Below are 24338 nucleotides of genomic sequence, written 5' to 3' on the forward strand. Positions count from 1 at the left end.
GTCTAAAGTAACATTTTAAATAAAATCGCAAAAAATACGAAAAAAAATATTAAAAAAAAAGAAAATTAATAAAAATTGTGTCCAGTTTATAAAAAAATGTATTTAATTTATTGTTTAAATGCACAACAAAAATATACATATAATAATAATTTTTATATATAAATTATCAGCAGCCGCAAGCAAATGTCATGGCAATTAATCCAGCATAAATCAGAACAACAACTGATGTGTGTAGCTGTATGTGTGTGTGTGTGTGTGTGTGCTTGTGCATATTATATCCAAGACAACCACAACAAACAAGTAATAAACGCTTAAGCATAATCATTTCGCAGCTTAGCAGGCGTTAAGTACATTTAAGCCAGCGCAAAGGAACAGAAAGGATAAGCAAATCGTTTGCCCAAGCTGTGGTCAAATGGGAAATCTAGCGTTAGCTGCGTCCAGCACACGAAAGGTATGTGCAATACGTGTGTCTGTGTGTGTGTGTGTGTGGGAGTGGGAGTGGTGTGTAACAACAATCAGTTACTGTTTGCAGCTTTAATTAAAATGCCAAGCGAGTAAGCAATACACGCCCCAGCAACACGCCGCACAAAGGCTTGCCAATTGGCCTCCTTGTTGTTGGGTGTGCGTGTGCCTGTGTGTGTGTGTGTGTGTGTGCACAACAAGTGCAGTATCGATTGCCACAAAAAAAGAGAAGATGAATGAATGTAACTCTAATACATATTGATATGGATAGCCCTAGCAACGCAGAGCGGACAATGGCTGCCAATTGGGAAAACTTGTTGCCTACTTTTAGGCCTCGCACAAATTTGATTTCCTTTATGAAGCAGCCGTTCGACAACCCCGTAACAAAGGCCGTAAATCTGTTGGCAAATCTCTGACAAAAAGAAAAGGAAACTTGCAATGCATTAAACCAAATTTTTATTGACTCAATAAATAACAGATTTCGCAGCACACATGGGCACACACACAGCAACGCAGTCCGACTCCTCCAACACCCTAAATACACTCAGGTTTTCTGTTTGTCTTATTTAGCTTTTGTTGTGCAAGTTTTTATGGATTTATGCGAGCCAGCAGCCGAATATAAGTCCCCAGCTTGTTAGCAGCATCTCCAAAAGAGCCACAGCTTCAGCCACACTCAGCCACTCGAGCTCTCACGTAGTTGCAGCGCGTGCCGTTCCGGGCTGTGATGCTGCACGTGTCCCAAAAAAAAAACAACAAAAAACCAAAGGAAGGAAAAGCTGAAACGGAAAACCGTTAATGGCGAGACAATAAAACGCAACACTTGTTGGCAATGGCCACTGATCCAGTTCGAAATGGCAGACCATCAAGTTTTTGTTGGGCAACAGCCAGGTGTGGGCGTGTCCTAGCGAGAGCCAAGCGGATGTGTGCAAATTATGATGGTCGTCTAGACAAGCATCGCTTGTCGCTTTCTTCTAGCTCAGCCTGGCCCACGTATGTAATAGCCCCCACCCCCCTCATCCACTACCCGCACCGCTGTGTGGCAGACGCAAGGCAATATTTAAACCTTTGCCCAACCTTTTGACGTTTGTGCCTTTTCATGTTGCCCATCATCAAATTTCATTGCTGCCTGCGGATGCATAAAAGTCGGTTGGGAGAGAACATGAGAAAAAATAAAACACTTGCCACAAAACTTTTATGCCCCAGTCGATCTATGTATGTACACACACACACACACACACATCTATATTACATTGTATACGTTAATGTGTGGCTGAGATTGTGCCTGAGGGAGTCATCTTGCTAGGCGAACTCCTACTTTTAAGGCATTGTAAACGGATCGCGTATCAAAGTCTTATGCAAATGAAATTTGGTTAACATTTGAGATAACGGGTTCTGAATGGTGAAAATCAAAGGATATACGAATATTACAGAAATATTCAGGAAAATATTGAAACTCTTTATGCGGTTTAGTATGGGCTTAAATAGAAATTGATAGATTATAGTTAATAGCTCTTGAAGCATAAAAGTTAGCCTTTATTGGGTATAGTTAGAATTATGAAAATAAATGAAGAACTACCAGGAAATATTAGAAATACAATCAACGTAGACTGATATATCGATGATATAAAATTATCGCTTGCTTGCTATCGATAAATAACAATAAGGTAATAAGAAAATCTATTAATTTCGATTGATTCTTAAAATATAATCGAATAATAATAATAATAATAATAATAATAATAATAATAATAATAATAATAATAATAATAATAATAATTACAACCAAAGCAGCAAGAAAGGAAAGCAGAAATTTATATTTACTAAGTTAATGAAACTTATTAAAATTATTAGAGAGATTTCAGTTCATTAATAATAATCGAGCTACTTCAATCCATATCCAGATATTGGTTTTACATTATAAAATTATGTTAATTTTGTAAGAGATAATAATTCAAATGGCTAATGCTTCATATACTACAATACAAATAGTATATTCATTTATATATATTTACTATAGTCGTCGTTGTTGGGATTAGTTTTTAATAGTTCAGCCCAGCATTAGGTATTTTTATAAATATATTTAACTCATATCGCTAAATTTGTACTTATTTTCCATATTAAAAATCTTAAATCTCATCAAAACTCTTAACCCAGCTGAGCCTTAAAGCATATCTAAATCAGCTTTCGATGCACTTGTGAAAATGCATAGTTTTCTAATTTAATGGTTAATGATTTCTTAAATGAAGATGTGATAAGGTATGTGCAGAGGTGTGCTATATCGCTTTCTAGCATTTGCGCATTTACGCACGCGTCGTATGCGTAATGCTTGCTTATAAATTTTTAAGTGCGCCATTGTCTCATTGTTCGTGTGTGTGTGTGTGTATGTGTGTGCATTCATATAAAATTTAATGAGCTATAATAATGAGCTCTGAAACAGAGCAGCAAAAGCTAAAAATAGCAATCAAGCTGCGCTGTCCTTTTGTTGCCCATGCGCATCCTGGCTTATTGTGTGGCCTGTGTGCGTCCTGGCGCTTTATTGTCTCTTGATAATGAAAATGTCTTCAATTCAACCGCGACTTGTCTACGCATGTCAGCGGCAGGCCGACAGCTGGCGAGCTGCCGCTTCAACCGCTGCCATTTAGTGTTGCCAAACAATTGCCCCAATGTGCGTGTGTGTGTGTGAGTTGGTCTCTTGTATGATTATTATTATATTTTCAATTCTATATATCGGAATGCTCGACAATTACGAGAGGCAACGAGGAGCGTAAACATTTATAAGCATTAGAGCAGCAGCCGGAAATTGCAGAAGCTCGCACAGAATGGAGATGGAGATGGAGACGAAGACGGAGATGGAGACTGGACGAGGAGAGAACAAGAAGCGTGGAGTGAGGTGTGAGCAATTCGCATTCCTAATACTGCGGTACTCATTCGGCCGCAGGAATTCGATCCACACACTCAGGCATTGCACACACCAAACTAAACGTCTCTATCTCTCTATGTGTGCGTGTGTGTATGTGTGTGTTTGTTGTCGCCTTTGGCAAATCCATTGTGTGCAATCGCACGAGATTAGATACAATCTTCTATAATAGCAGGACTCTAAGAAATGGGGACTTGGGAGCTACGAGGCAAGGCTGCGACAGCAAATAAGCAAACGTTATACATTACCTCCGCCCACTGGGCCGGCGCCCCGCCCACAGATGCCCTTTAGCGTATATCCATTGGCTCTGCTGCTATTTATGTGTGTGTGTGTGTGTGTGAGTGTGTGTGAATGTGCGTTTGCATTTTATTTCCTCAACTACGTACATATGTGTCCTTTTGATACCCTGCAGATAAAGGGCAATGTTTTCCGAGGAGTTTATCAGAAATTAGGTTGGGCACTCCAAATTAAATAAAAAGTTTGATTTCTAGCACTTTGCGGGAGGACTTTGACTGATTTTCGCATATTCTGTTGAATATCGTATAAAGTTGTTAGCTTTCCATAAAGTTTTTTGTTTATCGTATGTGCAATATTAAGTATCGTATATTATATTTAGTGCATAATAATTCATTTATTATGGATTGTAAAATATTTTATTGTGTATTGTATAAATATAGAGAAAAAAGTATATTTTTTATTTATTTTTTATTTCTGATAGTATATAAAATTAGAATATAGTAAAATCCATTTAGTATATTGGTATTAAATTTTAATAATAATAATTTAATATCGTAAATTATTTTTAGTATTTTTTTTGTCATCTTATAACTAAGTAAACTTCAGTAAAACTTTTAAACAAAATATATTATCTATTTTTTTACATTTTTTTTTGTAAGCCTAAGGGATATTTGGTAGTCCCTCCTTCATATTGAATACATTCATTCTTTCTCCTTTCAGTTTTTCGCCAGCCGGCAGCAGTTTTCCTAATGTGCTTTTTATATTTACGTTGATTTGGCCAAGCTGAAAATATTTTATGATGCAAGCCGGACATTCATCAAGTTGTGAACGTCATAAATGAGATTGTCAGATGAACACATTTCATTTCTCTCCTTCCATATATGTATGTGTGTGCTGTGTGTTGTGTGTTGTGTGTGTGTGTGTCGAGCTGTCAAAACGAATTTGCATTTGGGTCCAATGAATTGTGCTCGCATCTCGTTGCGGCTAATTGAAATCAAATATGCAATTAGCAATCAAATTTCCATTTTAATTTTTATATATTTGCCATTTCCTTTTCTTGTTCTTTTTTTTTTTTTTTTTTTTTTTTGTTTTTCGTGTATTATTTATGAGCCAATTAGATGCTCGAGTTTGGTTGCTAGGCAAAATAGCAAAATTGTGGCCTTAAAATTGTGGCAGGCCGCAATTGCTAACCACAGCTAACGTGGCTAATGAAAGCTGGGCTAAAAGCAACTAAGCTTCGGGCATGTGCAGAAATAATCTACTCGCCGGCTTTATAGGACGCTAATTTACGAGCTAGGCGGCATCAGCAGCAACAACAACAACAACAACAACACAGACAATTACAGCAAAAAGGCGTTGAACAAAAGAAAAGAAATTATGAGTGCACAGTGAGTCAGAAATGCAGAGCACCCACATGCAGACCGTTCAGTTAGATATGCATATGTATATGTTAGGTGTTTATTTGTATGTGAGTAATAGCTAAAAGGCAACGAAACATTAAGAGCTCAGGCATAATGAAAATTTTATGTATGCATTGTACACAGAGCATTCATTAAAGTAAAGTGAGGGAATGTTTAGTAAGACAAGTGTATCACAGAGAGTGTGGGGTTTAGTAATAGTTGAAGAGAGAGAGGAGTATGGGATAAAGGGAAATATAAATAAAAATTTGATCAGTAATGTAGAAATATAATGCCAGAGTCATCCATATAAAGTTTTTCGTCTACCTGCCTATAAAAGCATTCATCTCTTTACACCAATTACTCTCAGCTCTGCGACAAAGACTTCCTGAGTGAGTCACCAATAGGGCTTAGCATAAAAGAACTCATGAGCTGAGCTTTGAGTGATCTTCTGTCAGGTAAAGGGGAGAGCCAGATGGTAGTCTACAGAGCTCGATCAGTCGAGCTCCTGATCTGGTGCTGATCGGATGCAGTGTGGTGCGGTGCGGTGTTTTTTTTTTATTTAATGATTATTTAATATTAATATTAATATTTTGTGCTATGTAAATGAAATCAGTTTATTGTGAATGTTAATATAGTATTATTAAATTAATGTTCATATTAATGAATATAAGAGCTTGTGTTAATTTCACAGCAATGTTCATCTAGTGCTAATAAGAATGTTCATATCATATTACATACATATATCATTTTCAATTTACTTATACAAATTATTTATTATTATTATAACTTTTATTATTTTATAACTTTGAGTTTTATTAAGATTCTGATCAAATATTGATCAAATTAAATAATGATAATTAATAACAAATGAAAGCATTCCGCCTTAAGAAAATGTGTACATAAATAATAATATATATACAAAAATATGCATTTTTATTATAAACATTTTTGTTTTGTTTTTATTCTATTAAATAATTCATTCGTCGTTGTAAAAAATGAAAATAAATTCATTTCATACATTTCTATTTTATAAACTAATGTTTTACAAGTCTTTGATTCAATTATGCATTTTCATTATTTATTAGTTGAATATTTGCTGAAATATTCATGAGCTGAACTTTCAGCATTCAACATTCCATTTGCATTTGAATCTTTTTGCCCCTTATTTTTGCCGTCTGCTAATACATAAATAATTGTTAGCTATTTACCGTAAACTGTGTTTATTTATGCCGCCCCTACACATGCATTAAAAGCAACTGCGAGTATTGGATGCGAAACCCTTTTACGGTCTGAACAGCAGCACAAAAACCACTTCCGCCTTCTCATGCCACCCGTTCGCATACTACACGCGCGCACTGTGCTGCACGCTTGGCTGGGCACAGCTTCTACATATTTATTATCTGTTTATATTTGTCCATGTGTGTGTGTGTGTGTGTGAGTGTGTGTGTACGAGTTTTTTATGCCATGCATTAATGTAACGATGCATCATTTATGCCATTTATTATCAGCATATAAATGCAAGATTTGGGTCCTGCTGACTTGAAGGCTGTAGGAGTAGACCCTGCTGGCCACGCCCCTTTGCTAACTGTCTGGCCTTTAATTTCTCTAACGTGCGCTACCTTTTGGTCTATATCCTATATGTTTTTTTGCTTTCTTTTCGCTGCCCTTACTCCACTATCAGTCAGTCAGTCAGTCAGTCAGGCAATCGTTGATGGCCAAGTTTTGTGCTGGCTAATGAATTTTTACGGCTTCCTGCCACGCCTGCTCGCCTGGGAGATTCATGTGATATTAATAAATCAGGCAACAGAATGTGTCTAGGCCAAGTTAAAGCCGTTGGGTATCAAATGCAATTTTCCTCATTGATTTTATAGCCCTTTAAACTGTTGCCCCTGACGCTGGCTTCTTTGTTGGCCAGTGCAATTAACTCACACACACACACACACACACACACGCACACACATACATCTATATAGAAAGTTTAGTAGCCGGAAGCTGCGGTTGTTTGGACTAGATCCCTGTTGCCGTGCCCAAGCCTCAACCTAGACACACACACACACCCACACACATACACAGGCACGCAGCCATATAACATTGTTTTCTTAGCCATTTTGCGGTTTGTCCTGTTCTGGGTTAGCTTCAAGCCATTTCGTGGCACAATTTACATGCTTTAAGTGCGGTCTAAGGCCGCAACACTTTTAAGAGTTATTGCTAGCGGTTTTTATTTGACATGTGACATCATTTTATGTACTTCATAAACACACATGTAAAGATAAGCGTATATGAGAAGTATTGAGTTTACGGCTTTAAGGTATTAACAGTTCCCTTGTAACTGGGCCAATTGTTGAGCTATTAAAAAGCGGAACTGCTCGAAATATATACGTATATGCCTTATATGAACTGATATATCAAATTTGATGTCTCTTGTCCTTAAAGTCCTTAGAGTAAAAGTGGGAGTGGTTCAGGATAGAGGCGAATTTTTTTGTTGCTGATTTAATCGAAAAATTAAAAATCGACATCCGATGAAAGAAACATTCAACGAATAAATAATATATATATATTTTCAGTACACGCTCATATATATATATTTCTGTATTTCCTACTGGAAGCATTTAATAAACTCAGGCTTCCAGCCTGAACGGGAAGTTTCTGTCATCTCTCAGTCATTTTGATTGGCTTTTAATGGCTTCTGGTTTATAGAACGTGATTCAATCAAACAATTTTGTTCTCAGCGCAACTCTTTCTAATTTGAATGTACCCAAAGGTAACAACACTGTAGATGCCGGACATGCCAGGATCGAGCCGAGTGTGAGAGGCGCCCGCTGCCAGAGCGGGCACGAGAGTTGCAGCAATGAGCAACGACAACAACGACGACAACACCGACACTATAAGCAATGACAACAACAACAACAACAACAGTGACAACATCTACAACAACAACAACAATAGCAGCAGCAGCAGCAGCAGCAACGTTTGGTCAGGCAGCAATCTGGATGCGATCAATCAAAGCGTCGAGCTGAATTGCCTGCTGCAGCAGCACATCGAGACATTGACCTATGGCAATGCCAGCGACCATTGCCTCACTCAATTCGATTCGATACTCTGCTGGCCACGCACGGCCCGGGGCACGTTGGCCGTGCTGCAGTGCATGGACGAATTGCAGGGCATACACTACGACAGCAGCAGTGAGTACAGTGCAATCATCTATGAAAATACAGTGAAAACTGCCAATGTTGAACAACGGCTATGAATTTGTATTATTGAATGAGCTGATAGCAAATATATAACAATTTTGCTTCATATTTCCTCATTTGTCTTTAGCTTTTCTTTTCCTTACATAAAACATGAAATTCCCATACATGTACTAAATTATCTAAGTGTACTAAATACTAAAAGTTTACTGGACATACTAAAATCAACGAAATATTCTAAACATTTTTTTATTAGATATTTACAATTTCTTTAAGTGTACTAAATGTACCAAATGTTCTAAATTTACTAAATTATCTTTATGAAGTAAATGAACTATTGGTACTAGAAATTATACTTTACATTTAAATTGACTACATTTACTTATTTTTTAAATGTACTAAATTTCCCAAAGAAATGTACGATAAAGCCTAAAAATGTACTTATCACACTAAGTCCAAAGGTACTTAATTAAATTCATTAGCTATGGGAAGCAAATTAACTATGCTCTAGACAAAAAAATTCATTAAAATCCATTAAATTTACTTTTAGTACTATATATCCTGCACCTTTCGAATGTATATATAGTATATATAGTAGTATATTTAGTATATACTAAACATAATTAAAGAATGTATCTCGTTTCTAAAACTGTACCCAAAGTACAGTCAGTTCATAGAGTTTTCACTGTACACATTATATAACCCTCGCCTTTACCTTTCACCTTTGCAACATTTCGGACTCCACAGAGAATGCAACACGCTTTTGCCACTTGAATGGCAGCTGGGCGCAGTACACAAACTACGATGCCTGCGCCCACTTGCCAGCGGAGACGGAGACGGTGCCGGAGTTCGAGACGATAGTGGAGCTGCCGACCATCATTTATTATATTGGCTATGCATTAAGCCTGGTCTCGCTCACCCTGGCGCTGATTGTTTTCGCCTACTACAAGTGAGTGTCTAGCTGTTCTATCTAACTACATAGCTATATATTCTTTACCTCCTGCCTGCTCCGTCCTCCTCTCGCAGGGAGCTGCGTTGCCTACGCAACACCATCCATGCCAATTTGTTCTTCACGTACATCATGTCGGCTTTGTTCTGGATACTCTTGCTGTCCGTGCAGGTGAGTCATGCCCAGACAGCGTCCATTGCTCATTTCGTTTTGTTGTTTGCCTTTTACCTCTATCTATTCTGCCCTTAGATCTCGGTGCGCAGCGGCCTGAGCAGCTGCATCGCCCTGGTCACGCTTTTTCATTTCTTTACGCTGACCAATTTCTTTTGGATGCTGGTCGAGGGACTCTACCTCTATATGCTGGTGGTCAAGACCTTTTCCGGCGATAATATACGCTTCAATATCTACGCATCTATTGGCTGGGGTAAGTCTTCATCGGCTTCTTCTTTTTCTTTTTCTTCTTCTTCTACTTGGGTAATTAAGCTGTCATCTACACACTTCCAATTCTACTATCCCGCTGCTTTTTGCTTTCTCGTCTCTTTTTGGCCAGGCGGTCCGGCGTTGTTTGTGGTCACCTGGGCCGTGGCCAAGGGCCTGACAGTGAACTACAACAGCAACGTGGAGAAGGTGAGTGAGGGCTGCACTTTTGGCTTCGATTGGGTAGCTCATTAAAGTTTTATTCGCGCCCAGTACGACATCAACTGTCCCTGGATGGAGGAGACGAACGTTGACTGGATATTCCAGGGACCCGTCTGCACGGTGCTCATCATCAATTTAACATTTCTGCTTCGCATCATGTTTGTAAGTTCTTTGAAATGCCCACACAGAGTATTGCAAACAGCTCAACTGTGTTTTTTTTTTTTTGCTTTGTTTTTTTCTCTCGCCTAGGTACTCATTACCAAGCTCCGTTCGGCGAATACCGTTGAGACGCGCCAGTATCGCAAGGCGGCCAAGGCCCTGCTCGTGCTTATACCGCTCTTTGGCATCACCTACCTGGTGGTGCTGGCAGGACCCTCCGAATCGGGCCTAATGGGTCACATGTTTGCCGTACTGCGCGCCGTTCTGCTCAGCACCCAGGCAAGTTCTCGGCTTTGCATCTTTTTTGTTGCTTTTTCTTTTTTTGCTGGCTATACAAATATTTGCTCTTACGCTTGACAGGGCTTTTGGGTGTCGCTCTTCTACTGCTTCCTCAACTCGGAGGTGCGCAATGCGTTGCGACATCATGTATCCACCTGGCGCGATTCACGCAACATCCAACGCAACCAGAACAGAAGGTGGGTGCTACCCTCAAATAGTTATTCACACTAACACTATCTCACTCTATACTTTCTCTCTCTCTCTTTCTTTATCTATCTCTCTTCTTCTCTGCATGTCTGTGCTGGTTTAAAAACTGTTTTCGAATATCCGGACAGGTATACAACAAAAAGTTTCTCCAAGAGCGGAGGCGGTGGTTCGCCTCGCGCTGAAAGCATGCGGTAAGGCAAAAACTGTCTTAAAGTCTTTTTCGGAGATTTTAATTACACGCACTTGCTGCGTTTAATGAGTGTCTGTTAGGAGCGTAATGAGCGGGCAGGTGCTACAATCAGATTATGTTACGCCTGAACTAGTTCATTTTGCTGTTAATTACTATTAAAATTTTAAACTCAAATCTATGTTAAGTTCCATTAAGTAAAGTTGGAATATTAAGAACGAAAAGGCTGTAAAGCGAGCAATTTACAGAAACAGATTTTAGTTTAGTTTTTGTATATATAAAATATAAAAAAAAAAATATTTTTTTGTTTTTGAATACATATATATATATATATATATATATATATATATATATATATTTTTTTTTTTAATTTTATAAAAAAATGTTTTCAAATATAAAAATATATATAACAAAAATATATATATATATTCAAATATAAAAATATATATAACAAAAATATATAAAATTTTATTTTTATATTTGAAAACATTTTTCTTATAAAACTAAAAAAAAAAACAAACTTGTCTTAAAATTTTTAGGCATTAAATTTTGAGAGCTGCATAAAAAATTAAATATATTTTAGAATATTTATTTATTTTATTTTATATTATTTATTTATTTATTTACTTATATTTTTTTATTCTTTATAATTTATTTTCTTACAGAAATATATATATTTTGTATATAAATAATTGTATTTTTTTTTTAAATAGTAAAAACAATTTATATTAAAATTAATTTTAAGAGACTTCCAGACACTTCTACCAAGTTGTATAGATAAAACCATTAATAAGCATTGCAATGGTTTGAGTTAGAGCTAGTTCAAATATAATATAATTAATATTAATTTAAAATTTTATTTTTATTTTTTTTTTTATATAATTATCATTATTATTATTATTATTTTTTTTTAAATATCTTAAATGACAAAATTTATTTGAGCTAGTTCTAACTCAACTGTTTTCGACATATGTATAAGTTTAGCTCCCCATTTAATTGCCCTGCCCCAAGTTAATTGCTGATTTGATTTGTATTAAGTTGTCTATTTGTAATCAGCCCATTGACCTCGTACTACGGCCGTGGCAAGCGGGAATCGTGCGTATCGTCGGCGACAACCACCACGCTGGTGGGTCAGCATGCACCGCTGACCCTGCACCGTGGCTCGAACAATGCGTTGCATATGCTGCCCACGAATAATGCAGCGAGTGGCAGCACGCTAAGCGTCATGCCGCGTGCAGTCAGTCCCCTAATGAAGGTAAATGCAAAATGGAATAAGAAATTTCTGTTGTTTTTCTTTTTTTTATATACATGGAATACGTAAGGAAGTTTTGATTAATTTCAGCAGGGACTCGAGGAGAACTCTGTGTAGATGAACGAATGGCGCAGACAGAGACGAATACTCACACACACACACGAACCGACACACAGACACTCGCATACAGCTTAAATGATGTCTCCTAGGATATTGATGTTGTTGTTGGCATTGATGAAACTGTAAATTATACAACTAAGTAGTCAAGATTTTAGCAAATGGCAAGCAAGTTGCAAGCATCTTAAGAGACTGAACTGAAATTATTCATTTTCGACTTTTAGTTTACTTTAATCCACGATTCACACACGCAACATTCGATAAGCTCTCCTTTCCTTCTTTCCACTAATGCATAGCTAAATGTAGTTTTAAATCTAACTGTTGGATGTTGTAAGTGTTTTCCTTCCGCCCCATCGGTAACTATGCGAACGCTACCTTAACAAATCTATATAAATGTATTTATGTATAAGTCAAGAACTAAATGTTAAAGAAACACAGCAAAACGACAAAGATGAAACTAATAAAGCAACTATTTATTTGAGTGTATACGAAGCGCAGCATCAACAACACATTTTATCCACCTGGCTAAGTAAATGTTAAATGGAATCTGTCATTTGAATAATTGCAATGCACAGCATAAATAAATCTCTGCAATTCGTAAATATAAAATTCGTTTCTCTTTTATGTTTTGCATATAAATTTTATCAGCATATTCTATTTATCTCCCGTCTCGTTCTCTCTCTCACTCTTTGGGGTCTGGAAAATATCATTAATTTTGATAGCTTATTGTGCTGCTGCTTTGCAATGAAATTTTAATTTTCTTGTTTTCATAATAAAAAGCAGAAAAAACGAACGAGCGGAAACATGGAAGGCGGCTGCACACATCAAAGCAATTTTTGTTGCGCCCAGCAACAGTTGCTGAATGGCAGCAATCATTTTTTTTTCTTTTCTTATTTTAATTGCATTTCTGCAGTGTTTGCTTTTGTGGTTCACCGAATCATAAAAATTAATGCAAAATTTTCTTTCAAATTTGATTGCCTGACGCGTCTTTTGTCAGTGCCGCCTTTTGTTAATTATGGATCACGACTAGGTAAGTTCGTAAGCTTAATGGGTTTATCGCGCCTATGTGCCGTAGCAGGACTCCTTAACAAGGACTTTGCTCCACTGGCCTGACGTTTGCGTCTTTATGAATAAACCATTGCAGCAGACGCCCGTAAAAATGCATTGCCACCGTCCAATTCCACGGGCTATAAATATTGCATGAACCGAGCCAAGCTGAGCACAGAAAGCAAGTGGAAATTGTGTGTGAAGAGTAGGCCAGGCGTGCAAATACCCTGGACAAGGCCTAAAACAAATATTTGGGGCGAGTTTTTCTACTGGTAAAATATGTTTTATTACAGAACTTCATTTCTATACCCAAATTTGTAAATTTCAATTTTTATATCTAGCTTTAACTTTTCACCGATTTCACTGATTTAGTTTTTGTTGTCTTCAGTAAAAATTTATTTTAATTGAGCAAAACTTGTGCCGCTCAGACTTTATAGTTCTCGAGTTCAATGGGTTCACGTAGCTGAAAATAGTTCAAAGGACACGGCTTGTGCATGCTGATAAGGCATATAAAGAACACTTGAATATTTTAGGGTCAGCCATGCTGTCTGCTGCCACTTATTCATATTTTTGCTAGCCGAGCCTGGCTTTATATACATACATACATACATATATACACATTTGTGTAGGGGGCAATATGAATGCAAAACATGAGCATTGCTGTAGAGGCAACCGCATGAAGTGCATAAATAATGAATATGTTTATTAATATATGTGCATAGCACGGCTAAGGAATGGCAGTTAGGAAATGCGCTGGCTACGCGGCGTATGAGTAATATAACAGTTAAACAGAGTAAGTGCCGAAAATGTATAACAGTTATAACAGCGAGTGCTTGCACTTAAGCTAATGGCAATATTTGCGGGCCCCACACACACACACACACACACACACACACACAGAGGCAAAGTTCAAAGCACTTAAGTGCCAAATAAACTACAACAACAACAATAATAATAACAATCGAGCATTTATTGTGGGCGTCATTTCATATGTGTGGCGGCAATTGCAAAGGTTTTTTATGTTTATGTAAATTAGTTGCAATAAATAAAGATTTTTACAGACTGTAGAAATTAAGTAGCGTTTGTATATGTGTGAGTGTGTGTGTGTATGTGTGTGAGTGTGTGTGGGGCTGTGGCAATGTCCTTGCTTGCTTGCTGTTGATGAAGTGCACAACTTTTGGCACACAGACACACACACACACCCTCACACACACACACACACAGACATGCCCATCAAATGCAGCTGAGCACAAGGACACTTGGCACTTGCTACCTGACTGCGCCGTTTCCACTTGAAAGTATGTCTGCTTGTGGCCCCGCACAATGATAACCGCAGAATGCCAACTGGCAACTGGCAACTGGCAATTGCTAACTGGCAACTGCCACAAAAATGCCAACGTCAATTGTAACATTTTAATTAACCAAATTGTGCGTTGCTTTCTTCATTCCTTCATTCCTTTCAACAAAGAAGCACAAAAGCTTGCCCAACATAACGAGCGCGAAATGCAAACTCAATTAAAAGTCGCTTAGACGCTCAAATTGCTGCCGCCTGTTGAGGATATAAACACACACACACACACACACAGACACACACTCAATTTTGAAGGCGCTTTAATTAACTGTGGACGGGCGAGCATAATTTCCAGTTGCCGCATTATCAAAAGTGAGTTACATTACCCACTCGACCCGCTGCCAGCCAAAAATTATGTTTAAGGTCAGCCGTGTGGCTGGGTCGCCAAATTGACGGCCGCAAAATGTTGCCACAAAGCCAGCAGAACAACAACAACAACAGCTACAGCAGCGGAGGGCTAAATAATTAGCCAAGTTACACAAAACACAATTTACAATATTTCATTTGGTTCTCCTTAAAGCACATAATTCCAGCTTTAAGTTCAACACGAAATTTTAATTATTTCAAGAAAAAGTTGATGCTTAAATTAATAATCAATTAAAGAAGCTTAAGCAATGTTCATTTATTCACATTTTTGGATATTTATATTATACATTTTTGTAAATTATTTTTATTTAGCTATGCTTTTATAAAATTATTTTTTTTATTTAAATTTTTTTTAAATTTAATTAATTTTTTAAATTTTTTTTTTTTAGTAAAGCCATACGAGGTATTTAAATAAACCCTTTGTAGCTCGTAAAAATTATTAGTTGATATTTTAATAAATTAATATATATTTTTTAATGTTTTATTAAACTATTTCTTAAAAGGGTTGTTTTTATTTTTATTTTTTTATTTGTAAACAATTTTATTTAATTTTATTTGTTTTTTATTGAAAAGTTAGCAGTTGGTAGAGCGAAGTAATAACTCTCTGTCTGGAACATGCCGAGAAAACTAAATAATTTCCTGTTTACGAGATGCGAGTTCTGAAAGTTTGAGTTTGACATTTCTTATGAAATTAATATATATATACATATATTTTTTTTAGTTATAAAACAGTCATACCCTGAAAGCATTATACGAGAAAATATAAGTATATAAATATACAGGTCTACTTCAAGAGAGGCAAAGGTTTTGTTTGTGTCATTTCTTTGGGTATGCAATGAAATTTTTACGCAAATATTTTTTGCGTTTGTGTTTGTAAGAGAAAATTTAAATTTAAGAATAAAAAATATTAAATCTTAATAATAATTGTATTAAGAATTATTACGCCCCTTGAGCTCATATGTCGAACTATAAAAGGCAAGATAATTAAGATCCTGAAATAGATTTATTTTGACAAAAATTATTTAATAGCTCATAGCAGACTGTCAAAATGGATTTCAGTGGAATTTCCAGGATTTAATGAATAACTAAGCAACTTATTACAGTTATTTCTTATTAATGAAGCTCGAGTGTAGGTAACACTCAGCGCTCTGGTATATGCTGCTGTGATTTATGGCACGTCGCGGCAAATCCATTTTAATTATGCTCGACTCGCACATTTATTTTAGTTTGAGTAGCTGGCATTAAAGCTTGAACTTTGTGCGCCCAAGTTGGCGACTCATTTGGGGAATTCTCTTTAATCTAGCGGCCACAAAATGAATTCCATCGACATGGTTTCACGCTCCAATGCCACGGAAAATGTGCCTGGGCCGCCAGGCACAGGATGTGGCAGTCGCCCGCTCGACTGCTCGACTGCTCGACTGTCTGGTTGGCAAGGCCGGGCTGGCCGGTCGGACGGCCGCCTGACAGTCCCCAGGGCGTGTCTTGTGTTATAGCTAATTAAATATTTTCGCTCTGACCAAAGGCATGTCACTGCTGTCGAGAGATTAGTGAAGAAAGTTCTTCCCGTTAAGTTGCTGTCGCCAACTGACGAAGTTGCTGCTCCTGCTGCTGCTGACAACTTCAAGCACTGCCCGTTAACGTTTAAAAAACAATTTCCGCCAAAACAAAATGGAATTGGCTGTCAATCAACTTGACTATATTTAGTTACTATGTATAAAGTTATACTCGTACATGTAAATTGATGGTCGAAGCGTGTCCAGCTATGTCTCCGGCTCAATAGCCAATGCCCTTGAGAATTAGCATAGACATAGAAAAACCATAGGCAAAAAATCTCTTTAACAGTCTTAAAGAGAGTTTTTCTTTAACCACTCTCACTTCACTTCCTTATACAGGGTATATCATCAGTATTATCATCTATTCGCTTACACTCTGTGTTGGCTGTTGGCTGTCATGCATACCAATTATTTTGATAGCCCGTCTATAAATACTCTTTAAACGTTCAAGTTGCCAACTCATGAGCTCCGCCTTCAGTCGAGCTGCCTGCCCGCCAAGCATTTTGCGCACAATTGCGGCGTTTCCATAGAATTCAGCCAAGATTGCTTTCTATTCGCCACACAGCGAAAGGAAGAAATCAATCAATATAAAGTAGCAAAACATTTGACATCAGATCAATCGCAGACTTAATTGATTGCATGTGCCAGTCAGCTGACAATAACAACAGCAGCAGGAGCAGGAGCAGCGGCAGCAGGAGCAGCAGCAACAACACCAATTATTGCTATGGCAGCAAACATCAATAAAAACATGAGCCACAACTAGCGAAGTATTGCCAACAGCAACAGCAACTTAAACTAGAACATTTAGAGCAACAATAGCAGCAGCATATGTGACAACAACAACAACGATTGGAGCATATATCCGAGATAGGTATACATTTATAGAATTATCGAAAGGAGCTACTTCAATGACAATAGCAATGAGCACAAAGGAAATCAAATCTGAGCAGCAGCAGCATCCGTTGTATTAAGAGCACTGCAACAACAATAACTACAGCAGCAGCAATGGCCATCTGTAGCTGCCGCAGCAATATCCTCAGCAGCTGCAAGCGAAACATTAACTAAAATAACAGCACCAGCAACAAAGCAGCTGTTAGCAGCTACTCTTATGAGTAGCATTGGTAACTGTCGCAGTTTATGCTGTTGCAACAACAGTAGAGCAGTGAGAAAACGCCAACATGTATAGCATCAGTAACAACTCTATTCGTAGCAGCAACACAAGAATTTATTGCTCTATATAAGGCAGCTATAACAACAGCAGATACCAATAACAGCAACATCAGCAACATTAGCAATATCAGCAACATCACCAACAGCAGCAATATCAGTAGCACCAGCAACATCAGCAATATCAGCAACATTAGCAATATCAGCAACATCAGTAACATCAGCAACATCAGCAATATCAGCAACATCAGCAACATAAGCAATATCAGCAACATCACCAACATCAGCAATATCAGCAACATCAGCAATATCAGCAACATTAGCAATATCAGCAATATCACCAACAGCAGCAATATCAGTAGCACCAGCAACATAAGCAATATCAGCAATATCAGCAATATCAGCAACATCAGCAACATCAGCAATATCAGCAGCATCACTAACAGCAGCAACATCAGCAATATCACCAACATCAGCAATATCAGCAATATCAGTAACATCAGCAACATCAAAATCATTATCAATATCAGCAATTTTAGCATCATCAATAACTACAACAACTATAGTAACTACAGCAACATCAACGATAACAGTTTAACAGCAACAGCAACAGCTACAGCAACAGCAACATTGAATACAAAGCACCCAATAATAGCAGCCACAATAGTTTCTATAACAATAGAAGCAGCTTAGCTTTAACTAATAATTGCCACATTCACAGCAGCAACCAGCAAACAACCAGTCAATATCAGCAGCAGTAGCAACAGCACCAGCAACAACAGTAGCAGCAGCAGCAATATCAGCAGCAGCAGTAGTGGGATTATTAAACAAAACTTTAACACATAAGCTGCAGCTATGCAGAGAGCAAACATTGAAATAATCAACAGCTGTGTATAATCTTAGCAGCAGCAACAAAGGCTGCAACCTGCGCCAGCCGCAGCAACAATAGCAATGGACAATAGCAACAGCTTACAGTTAAGCTCATTTCAAACTGTAAAATTGAGTTATTGCCAATCAAAGGTTTGAATGCGTTAACTACCTCAATAAGTAGACGCTGTGTTTATGTAGTTAAATTTTGCAGTCAGTTGGGTAGTTAAAATGTCGCATAATTGCAAGTGCTTGAGTGCCAAAATCTAATAAGCCAACGTCGTGTGTTGTTGTGGCTAACGGGTTATCGCGAACAGGCAACGCACTCAAGTAAGCTTAGCTGCTCAAACACGTTTCAAGCAGCAAAGTGAAGTGTAAAAGTAGCTGCTGTAAGAGTGTGTGTGTGTACGTGTGTGTGTGTGTGTCAATAAAGCAACAGAAGATGACACTTTAATGCAACGCGGTGCTCTATTTCAACTTCAGCTTTAACATACGACACTCGCCGGCGCATCGGCAATATATTCATATTTTGCAGCAGCTGCGGCGACATTTGCATCACCAGCAGCAACAGCAACGGCAGCAACAGCTGCTGCCGTGCGTAGCGTAATGTAAAGGCAGAAACAACTCTGTGGGGAGAAATGGCTGCCAGCAGAATTTGTAGCATACTTTTGTGCGTGCTGCAGAAAGTTTTCTTCCTTCCTTCCTACCATTTTGTTTTTCGTTATTTTTTTTTTGTTGCCGTTGAACGCAAGCGTGCGGAAAACTGTTGCAACCTGTTTGAACCACTAATTGGGCCATTAATAATGCGGCCTGTTGCTGATATTTCATAGGGCAACAAGTCATTCGACTTGTACCTACAAAACTTTGCGGCCAAAAATATTATTTTAGGCATGGTTCCAGCTTCATTGTGGTTGGGCGTTTGCCATCTGATATCTATGAGGACGGCTGGGTAGATCAAAGTTCGAGCTTTGTGTTGTGTATTGAAAACTTGGCTGCTTCAGCTGGTAGTTAAAAAAATACACACACATGAAACAGAGAGCCAGGGGAGAGAGAGAGAGAGAGAGAGAGAGGGAGAGAGTTGACCACATTGAGCTGCGCTTGTGGTTGCTTTTGATAAAGTTTAGTGTATTTGGTTTTGCTGGCCATTTAATTGGGTTTTTGGCTTTAGCACAAAGCTCATCAAAGACTCAAGTGCCATCGAGCACTTTAGAGTTTATTCAGTGTGCCCGAGTGCAAGTTGCAAGTGCCGCATGAACTTGCAGTTTTATGGGCGGCCAGCTAAATGGAGAGCACAGGCGCAGGCTTGTCCCTTGGCGAAAGGTCAACTGCAGAGCATAAAAAACTTTAAGGCTGTTTGGCCACATTATTAGAAAGGATGAAAAAGAGAAATGAAAACTTTGCTGGGCAAACTTAATTTAAGAGCATCAAAAGGATACAAATGCTGCCTCGCAATTTCCGGTCTGAGATTCGTTTCATTTCAGCCTTTTACCTTATTATTTCTGTCTCCGGCTACCTTTTACACTTTTTTTTTTTTTTTTTTTTTTTTTTTTTTGCTTTTGGGGCAACAAGTGTTGACACACAATGGCGCCTGTTGTCGGTTTGAGTTTGACACTTGTTGAAAACTTTTGGCCTAAACTTCGCTGACAACTTGTTCGGCGCCTGGCCAAAAGTTCTTTGCGCCCGGTGAGTCCTGCGTCCTGAGTCCTGCTACTAATTCAATGAGAGCTCTGTCAGAAGCTGACAGCTTGTCCAGCCAGCTGCTAATGGCAGTAATGCAATTTCAATTACTATTTAATATTATTTACGTCACCTCGCGCTCTCCCCCTCTCTCCCCCCTTTCTCTGGCTTTCTCTTTTTTGGTAGCGCTGTCAATTATATATCACATCAAAGGCTTGTTTTGCTGCCAGGCCAAAGCAAACAGAACAACGAGCGCGCGCCATACATATTTAATTGTGCCTGCCCTCAAATATTGGCAAGCCCTCAGCAGCCGAGAGCAGTTAACAATGCCAAGCACCAAGCACCAAGCACGGAGCGCCAAGCCATTGTTGTCGTCTAGCTTTTGGCCATTAGCCTGCCGTGTGGCAGGTGTGGTAAGTGCTGCCATTGACAGCACCAGCAGCTGGTGGCCTTTTCTCCTTTATTCTTTTATCTGTTGCTGTTGCTGTTGTTGTTGTTGCCGCATTAGCCGTAGTGTCATTTTAATTGCAACACATTTGTCAGCGTGCTACAAGGCGAATGCGTGATTTACGGCTCTGTCGCTCTTGACTTGATTGGCATACTTCGTCTCTAATGGCCAGAGCTCCCCGCCCACCGCCCCCTCGCTCGAAAAGTCATTCAAGTTGGTCAACTCAGTCAGTCAGTGAGTCATTCATTTAACATTTAAGACAAATACACAAAACAAATCAAGTTTCGTTTGCTTCTGTCGTAATCTGTCAGAAATCTTTGGCAATGCGCTGAAAAGTATGCTACACAAAGGCGAACGTCTGCTGGCTGTGTGGGTGGGCGTGTCGCTTAATGTGATTGATTATAGCTAGATCATGGCCGGGTCACCTCCGCTGTAATTGAGCATAGCATAGATCGAGCTGCCTGTCAAAAATATAATTGAGGAGCAGCGCAGCGACGCTCACTTCGATTTGGCACACTTTCGCTCGCTTTGCTGTTGCCAGGGCTGCGCTGGATTTCATTTGTGCCTCTCGCTCTCACATTTCCAATTACGTCTAATATACCCTGCGCCCACTGAAACTGAGAAATTTTGGATATTATCGCGTGGCTGACAGACGTTAAAGGCATGAAGAGTGCCTACTCGAGCAGGAGTAAAGCAGTGCTACTTGGTTTATTGCCTTTCGAGAACTTTTTCATTTCGGTTAATTGTGTTGTTAAGATGCCTAATTTGAATGGGAATGATTTAACACTTAATAATAATAAAATATAAATAAAAATATAATAAAAAATTAATTTAATTTAAATTAATTAAAAACAACAAAAAAATAATAATATAAAAAAAAAAATAATTTCATAAAAAAAAAATAAAAAAAATAATAATAAAATTATCATGAAAATAAAAGCAGACGTTTAACGTAAAAGAAAATACAATAAAACAAAAATAAAGTTTTTTTTTTTTTTTTTTTGATTTATTAAAACCATACGAGGTAGTTTAACAAAAAAATAAAGTAAAATGAAATTTCCATAAAAATAAAGCTCTAATAATACTAAACAAAAATTAATTTAGCATAAAAAATGTTTAATAATAAAATAAACTAAAAATGGCGGAGCACTAATAAATAAAATAAAAGAATGAAATAAATTTTTAAAAATTTTAAGAATAAAAATAAAAATACAAATTTCTATGAAAATAATTTAATGGCCTATTCATCTCTATCCAGATTAAGCAGACTTCATGAATAAGTCAGGTAATCGCCATGTATAAAATTTAAATTTTAACAAACTGAATTCGATGCTCAGAGCCTCCAGCAAATTATGTTTAAACAGCAAAATTCAGCATTTACAAGGCTATAGTCTATATAGGAATGCTTCTCTGTGTCACTACGGCGCGTTTTAATAACTACGAAATTTAAATTTTGCTGAATTAAGTTCTGCGAAAATGGATTGCAGCTGACTGGTTTATGAGGATTAATATAGGATTTAGTTCTGCCCACGAATGCAGAGCTCATTTGGAGCCATAGCTCCGAATACGCGGAAGGACTGACAGCTCAGCCAAAGCAGCTCCCATCTAATCTGACTAGCCAATAAAAACAGGCGAGGGCGGAAAGAATAATATGCCCTTCATAGCAGGAGAAGCTGATGAGCTTGTAATGTAGCAGAATAGAATTTAATAAATGGGTTGTACAGTCTAAGAAAATAACTCACCCACTCATTAAGGCTTAAAGCAGAAGGCACTATAGAGTATAAAATAATAAGCTGCTACATCATTCGTTCCACTAAATTTGGGATAATTTGATATTATCTTCTTAAATACTATGTCAATGCCATAAAATGCAACAAATAAAAATAATAAGCTGTACTAGATTAGATCTAAGATCATTAAACTTACGCTTCATTTAGTTAAATTTCATATTTTGTATGCCAATTAAATGCAACTGCAGTTCAAAGGGTATTTGCCAGTCGAGCATCGGCAAATTTTAGTTCACACTTCACACTTGAATTTCACATTTTGTACACCAACTAAATGCAACTGCAGTTCAAGGGTATTTGCTAGTCGGGCATTGCCAGCTTCACACTTTCTCGACTCAAATAAAATTTCTTATGCATGAGAAATTTAAGCTGCTGACAACAGTTAAATGCAATGTATTATACACTCATAACAAGTCGGCAACAGTCAAGCATATCAGCTTTTGATTTTTCTGCCAAGCAGCAGGAGAAGCAGGAGAGGCAGCAGCAACATCTGAATATTAAGAGCTACAAGTATTGTTGAGCTGTTGGCTGGCATAATGAAGCTGCTGCTGCTGCTGCTGGCATTGCTGGCACTCGCTGCCGACGGCTGGGGCTCCCAATTGTATCGCGTGCCATTGATTCGGTTCGCGTCGGTGCGGCATCGCTTTCAGCAGTTCGGGATACGCATGGATCGGCTGCGGCTCAGGTACGGCATCTGGGCGAACGAGCAGGAGGCGCGCAGTGTGCCGCTGAGCAACTATCTGGACGCACAGTACTTTGGCCCCATTAGCATTGGCACGCCCCAGCAGACGTTCAACGTCATCTTCGACACGGGCTCGGCGAACCTGTGGGTGCCCTCGGAGTCGTGCCAGAAGAAGCTCGCCTGCCAGATACACAGTCGCTTCAATGCCAAAAAGTCGAGCAGCTATAGGTCAAATGGCAAACGCTTCGATATACAATACGGGTCGGGCAGTCTGGCCGGATATCTGTCCCACGACACGGTGCGCGTCGCCGGGCTGGAGATACCGAATCAGACGTTTGCCGAGGCCACGGATATGCCCGGCCCCATCTTTCTGGCAGCCAAATTCGATGGCATCTTTGGGCTGGGCTATCGCGGCATCTCCATACAGAATATCAAGCCGCCCTTCTATGCCATCATGGAGCAGAATCTGCTGAAGCGGCCCGTCTTCTCCGTCTATCTCAATCGCGAGCTGGGCAGCAACCAGGGCGGCTATCTCTTCTTCGGCGGCTCCAGCTCGCGCTACTATCGCGGCAACTTCACCTACGTGCCCGTCACGCATCGCGCCTACTGGCAGGTCAAGCTGGAGACGGCGCGCATCGGCAAGCTGCAGCTGTGCCTGAACGGCTGCCAGGTCATCATCGACACGGGCACCTCCTTCCTGGCCGTGCCCTACGAGCAGGCGATACTCATCAACGAGTCGATAGGCGGCACGCCCGCTGCCTATGGCCAGTTCTCGGTGCCCTGCGACCAGGTGGCCCACTTGCCCACACTGACCTTCACCCTGGGCAATCGTCGCTTCCAGCTGAAGGGCGAGGACTATGTGTTCCATGATATCTTTCCGGATCGCACGGTCTGCGCCTCGGCATTCATTGCCGTCGATCTGCCCTCGCCCAGCGGACCACTTTGGATATTGGGCGATGTATTTCTGGGCAAATATTATACGGAGTTTGACATGGGCAATCATCGCATTGGCTTCGCTGATGCCATCACTTGAATTAGCTTTAAGTGCTTTAGTGTTCTTCTGTTTTTTATGTGTGTGCGTTTTGTCTTCTTCATCTTCTTCTTCTTGTTAAATGGCTGCCATGACAGCGAAAAGTCTGCACAGTTGACGCAAATTTAAGGGAACATCAGAAAACGGCATTTTATTATTTTATTACCTGCTCGAAGCGGCAAGCGGGGGAGGGAGACCCAGGCAGGCACAGAGACAGGCGCCAGATACAGGTCCAGGCCCAGGCCCTGGCCCTGGCCCAGGCTCCATCCGGACCAATCGTATTACGTATACGCCACGTTGACGTCAAATGTCCGCCAAGCTGCGTGGGCGGAAGCTAATCAAAACTCGCTCCCAGCAATCGCAGCAAGTG

The 24338-nt window shown here is 39.0% G+C and overlaps 2 protein-coding genes across 5 annotated transcripts; both read left to right on the forward strand.

Moving 5' to 3' along the window:
• The first annotated feature begins 90 nt into the window (after positions 1-90).
• LOC6579193 (diuretic hormone receptor) lies at positions 91-12479 on the forward strand. Of its 4 annotated transcripts, none has more exons than XM_044010781.1 (12): positions 91-451; positions 7746-8198; positions 8952-9153; positions 9231-9324; positions 9403-9577; positions 9704-9780; positions 9844-9954; positions 10042-10230; positions 10312-10427; positions 10566-10628; positions 11663-11879; positions 11967-12479. In XM_044010781.1, exons 2-12 carry the CDS (start codon positions 7865-7867, stop codon positions 11991-11993), a joined length of 1605 nt encoding a protein of 534 aa, XP_043866716.1. In that variant the 5' UTR covers positions 91-451; positions 7746-7864; the 3' UTR covers positions 11994-12479. The 4 variants fall into 4 exon arrangements, with proteins under 4 accessions (XP_043866716.1, XP_032586188.1, XP_002005090.3 ...); XM_032730297.2 differs by having other exon boundaries at positions 7778-8198; XM_002005054.4 differs by having other exon boundaries at positions 7778-8198; positions 11970-12479.
• A 10191-nt stretch (positions 12480-22670) lies between these two features.
• On the forward strand, positions 22671-24112 carry LOC6579194 (lysosomal aspartic protease). Its single transcript, XM_002005055.4, has one exon. The coding sequence runs from the start codon at positions 22793-22795 to the stop codon at positions 23969-23971; it is 1179 nt and encodes a 392-aa protein (XP_002005091.1). The 5' UTR covers positions 22671-22792; the 3' UTR covers positions 23972-24112.
• Positions 24113-24338: the final 226 nt, after the last annotated feature.

This window comes from Drosophila mojavensis, unplaced genomic scaffold, assembly GCF_018153725.1.
Source record: "Drosophila mojavensis isolate 15081-1352.22 unplaced genomic scaffold, ASM1815372v1 contig_80, whole genome shotgun sequence".
Lineage (NCBI taxonomy): Eukaryota > Metazoa > Arthropoda > Insecta > Diptera > Drosophilidae > Drosophila > Drosophila mojavensis.